General features: G+C 42.9%; 1 protein-coding gene across 1 annotated transcript in view; it reads left to right on the top strand.

Moving 5' to 3' along the window:
• Positions 1-3,131: 3,131 nt before the first annotated feature.
• The window catches only part of LOC135565728 (receptor-type tyrosine-protein phosphatase mu), a gene marked incomplete at its 3' end in the record, with an annotated part of 232,236 nt that continues 230,367 nt past the window's right edge, over positions 3,132-5,000 (top strand). Inside the window, exon 1 of the mRNA XM_065013640.1 lies at positions 3,132-3,748. Within this exon, the coding sequence (XP_064869712.1) occupies positions 3,676-3,748 (73 nt within the window). The remainder of the gene's footprint in view (positions 3,749-5,000) is intronic.

A 5,000-nucleotide genomic window follows, 5' to 3' on the forward strand; every position in this document is an offset into this window, starting at 1 on the left:
TGATGTCATACTGCATATTACATAACAGAACTGTTGTCATACTGTATATTATAAAACAGAACTGATGTCATACTGCATATTATATAACAGAACTGATGTCATACTGCATATTATAAAACAGAACTGTTGTCATACTGCATATTATGTAATGGAACCTCGCTTTCCCATGTACAGCACATTATGTTACCCTGAGTCCCCTTATAGAGGATCAATACATCTGATCAGAGGAAAGGACACAAGGATACATATGGGAAGGAGATACAGTAGAGAGGACGATCAAATCTGGAGGAAACCTGGCAACCATCCCTAGGGTGAAGTATGGTGGTGGCAGCCAAGAAAACACAGGAGTGACTTCGGGACAAGTCTCTGAATGTCCTTGAGTGGCCCAGCCAGAGCCCGGACTTGAACCCGACCAAACATCTCTGGAGAGACCTGAAAATAGCTGCAGAGGATCTGTAGAGAAAAGTGGGAGAAACTCCCTGAATTCAGATGTGTCAAGCTTGTAGCGTTATACCCAAGACTCGATGCTTAAATTGCTGCCAAAGGTGCTTCAACAAAGTATTGAGTAAAGGGTCTGAATACTTCTGTAAATGAGATATTTCAGTTTTTGTAAAAAAAATATATATATATAAATTAGCAAACATTTCAAAAAATCTGTTTTTGCTCCATCATCATGGGGTATTGTGATGTCATCACGGGGTATTGTGATGTCATCATGGGGTATTGTGATGTCATCATGGGGTATTGTGATGTCATCACGGGATATTGTGATGTCATCACGGGGTATTGTGATGTCATCACGGGGTATTGTGATGTCATCACGGGGTATTGTGATGTCATCACGGGGTATTGTGATGTCATCATGGGGTATTGTGTGTAGATTGATGAGGATTTTTTTATTTTTTATAAATCCATTTTAGAATAAGGCTGTAACGTAAACAAAATGTGGAAAAAGTCAAGGGGTCTGAATACTTCCCGAATGCACTGTATAACAGATGAGAACTTTTATGCTAATAAACCACTGAATGAGAAGTTCAGAAAGGGGGACATTGCTTTCAAATTTGGCGCTTTATTACTATAGGCTAAGGAAGTATATAATGTCCCCTCCCCCCTTGTTCTCCCACCAATTCGGCTCTACCTGTTGCCGAATTCATGAATGAACCTGTACTATTATGCAGAAGAATGACCCCGGTATAAACAGTATAAGATTATTATCAGAGTCATTTTCTAACTAATAATCGTTATGCTGCTTCGTTCATGTTGCTACTGTGTTGATTTCTCATTAGGCCCAAAATGGCCGACAGATGGCGATATTGACTCGTTTTAGCTTACCATCCAAAGGGAATGCGTGCAGCTTGCTATACACTCGTATCCCCCCCCCCCCCTCCCCCGTGGACCGGTTCGTACATTGTCTATTAAGGCTTCAAAGGCGTTGATTTTCTCCTTAACTTGATTTAATGGCGAGAAGGTGAAAAAAAAAAACCAGAGTAAAATAGGCTTCTTTCGAAAATACCATTGAATTCGGCAACAGGTCTGAGGTCTGTCGGTAAAATGCTTTTCTATGGAAAAAGGCCTTGTTCTCTGTGAGACCACGTTTTCACTGTGAAGAGTTAATTTCACATGGCTTGTCTTCGTCGGGACCCCATACCTGAAGCCTGACCTAGAGTTAATGTGCTTTTGAGTGACATCGGCACGACAGATGAGGTTAGATCCCCAGGTATGGGATCGTTCAATAGAAGCTCTTGATGAGCGCACACCTACACAAATGAACTTTTCACGGTGAAAACTGGATGCCAGAACGAACAAGACCGTTCTTTCATAGAAAAACATTACCTACAGCCCTCACATAACCAAATCAAATCAAATGTATTTATATAGCCCTTCGTACATCAGCTGATATCTCAAAGTGCTGTACAGAAACCATGCCCCCCCCCCCCCCCTCACTCGTGATTGAGCTAACTAACCGACCCTACACACCATCAATCGTGACCTTATAAGGATACCCTGTGTTAAGGTTCACTTCCTGTTACACAAAAACACTGTCTTCCATCCTCTGGAGAACAGCTAATTCTTAGTGTAAAGATGTGAAGCTAAGGGCATTGTTAAACTCAGGACATTGTTAAACTCAGGGCATCGTTAAACTCAGGACATCGTTAAACTCAGGGCATCGTCAGGGCATCGTTAAACTCAGGGCATCGTTAAACTCAGGGCATCGTCAGGGCATCGTTAAACTCAGGACATCGTTAAACTCAGGGCATCGTCAGGACATTGTTAAACTCAGGACATCGTTAAACTCAGGGTATCTTTAAAGTCAGGACATTGTTAAACTCAGGGTATCGTCAGGGTATCATTAAAGTCAGGGAATCGTTAAACTCGGGGTATCGTTTGTTGAAGTCAGGGTATCATTAAAGTCAGGGTATCATTAATCTCAGGGTATTGTTAAAGTCAGGGTATCATTAATCTCAGGGTATTGTTAAAGTCAGGGTATCATTAATCTCAGGGTATTGTTAAAGTCAGGGTATCATTAATCTCAGGGTATTGTTAAAGTCAGGGTATCATTAATCTCAGGGTATTGTTAAAGTCAGGGTATCATTAATCTCAGGGTATTGTTAAAGTCAGGATATCATTAATCTCAGGGTATTGTTAAAGTCAGGGTATCATTAATCTCAGGGTATTGTTAAAGTCAGGGTATCATTAATCTCAGGGTATTGTTAAAGTCAGGATATCATTAATCTCAGGGTATTGTTAAAGTCAGTGCATCATCATCATAAAAAATAATCATAATAATTATTATTCCCCCCCCCCCATTTCTAAAACCCAATGTATTCTACTTTCTCACAAACAGACAAGCAGGTAGATAGACAGATGCCAAACTGAATTAAATAAAAAAAAACTCGGTTAGAAGAAGTAGGAGGGGACACGGTGACCGACACCATCCGTTCCCGCGTTCCGGTGGACATCTCTGTTTCTGCCTCGCGTTTGCCAGCACAGTTAGTCAGAGAGCTCCGATACACCCTCTACCGGAGAGAGAGAGAGAGAGAGAGAGAGAGAGGAGTGTTATAGACAGAAGAGAGAGAGAGAGAGAGAGAGAGAGAGAGAGAGAGAGAGAGAGAGAGACAGAGAGAGGGAGAGAGAGAAAGAGGAGTGTTATAGACAGGAGAGAGAGAGAGAGAGAGAGAGAGAGAGAGAGAGAAAGACAGAGACAGAGAGAGAGAGAGAGAGAGAGAGAGAGAGAGAGAGAGAAAGAGGAGTGTTATAGACAGAAGAGAGAGAGAGAGAGAGAGGAGAGAGAGAGAGAGAGAGAGAAAGAGGAGTGTTATAGACAGAAGAGAGAGAGAGAGAGAGAGGAGAGAGAGAGAGAGAGAGAGAGAGAGAGGACAGCAGGCAGAGAGCTCGCCGATCGGAAACCACTCTATCCTCCGGGTGTAATACCGGAGTCTTGAGATTCATCCCCGCGCGAAGTCAGTTGGAAGTCGAATACGGAGCAGCCGTTGGTCACTCACACCGAACCGAGGAAGAAGGGAGAAAATAACAGTTTTATTATCCCTCTGTCAGTTAGATGCGAAGTATAGGGAGGCAGACAATTGAACTTGTGACAGACAGAACAATAGTTTATCTCTCTCAAGTTAACCCTGCTACCGTGGGGTTAATAACACTACGGCTGTCCGTTTCGATATGGATAAAGTTACGCACGGTCTCTTGGCTGCTATCAGCTTGCTTGTGACGATACGAGGACAAGTCTATAAAGGTAAGAATTGAATTTCACTCAATTTAACCACTCAATTATAACGTTAAAATCATGTCAGTTAGCTCTGTTTTTTTTAAATTTATTTTTTTACACCAGTCAGTCTTATAGATCGACAGTTTCCCAACACGTCAATCACCGTTTCAGGTACATAGTGTCACACTTGACTGTTCTTTCTATTTGTTAAATCGTTAAATCGACCGAGGTCTTTTGAGTTGGACCACAACAGTTCCGGATGTCATAGTGTTGAGCGGACTGACCGTTAACGTTACTTCGCCATCCGTAATAACTTGTAGCCTAATGTGATTAACCTGAAGTGATCTCTCCACTTCAAAAGTGAAAAGACTTCTAATTTCCGTTGCTTAGCCCTACTGTTGTTGCTTCGGTCATTTGATTACATATTATGGAAATATTGTCTCGTTGTTATTCTATTTGTGAACTCTATGTAGATAGTCTGACATGCCCCGCGTAAAGACTTTGCGCACGCTCTCCACGTAGCCACGAGCCCTTCTTCTGGCTGTCGTTTTGAGTCAGTCTGGAACCCACAAGTGTCGTTTTGAGTCAGTCTGGAACCCACAAGTGTCGTTTTGAGTCAGTCTGGAACCCACAAGTGTCGTTTTGAGTCAGTCTGGAACCCACAAGTGTCGTTTTGAGTCCCGTTCATTGTTTATATTGTTGTACCTTTTGGACAATAGGCTAATTAAGGAAATAACACATACATATAGTTACGTATGAGTTTATAGTATGTGAAAGAGACTACGCAATGTTGTTACCACCGTTCAATCATTTAATCAATGACAATAAGTTGTCTTCAACATCATCTTCCTCATCTTCATCTTCATACAACACTATAGGCTACGTAACGTGTATGTATGTTATTGATATATGTCGCTGCGAAACAGACCAGATCAGTAACATCAACCTGACGGTCCGGTTCATTCCTTTAGTGGGTTTTGAGCGCTTGCCCAAACGGGCGACACAGTGTGAGTAGCCTATCCGGGCGACACAGTGTGAGTAGCCTATCCGGGCGACACAGTGTGAGTAGCCTATCCGGGCGACACAGTGTGAGTAGCCTATCCGGGCGACACAGTGTGAGTAGCCTATCCGGGCGACACAGTGTGAGTAGCCTATCCGGGCGACACAGTGTGAGTAGCCTATCCGGGCGACACAGTGTGAGTAGCCTATCCGGGCGACACAGTGTGAGTAGCCTATCCGGCGACACAGTGTGAGTAGCCTATCCGGGCGACACAGTGTG

Source organism: Oncorhynchus nerka, linkage group LG9b, assembly GCF_034236695.1.
Source record: "Oncorhynchus nerka isolate Pitt River linkage group LG9b, Oner_Uvic_2.0, whole genome shotgun sequence".
Lineage (NCBI taxonomy): Eukaryota > Metazoa > Chordata > Actinopteri > Salmoniformes > Salmonidae > Oncorhynchus > Oncorhynchus nerka.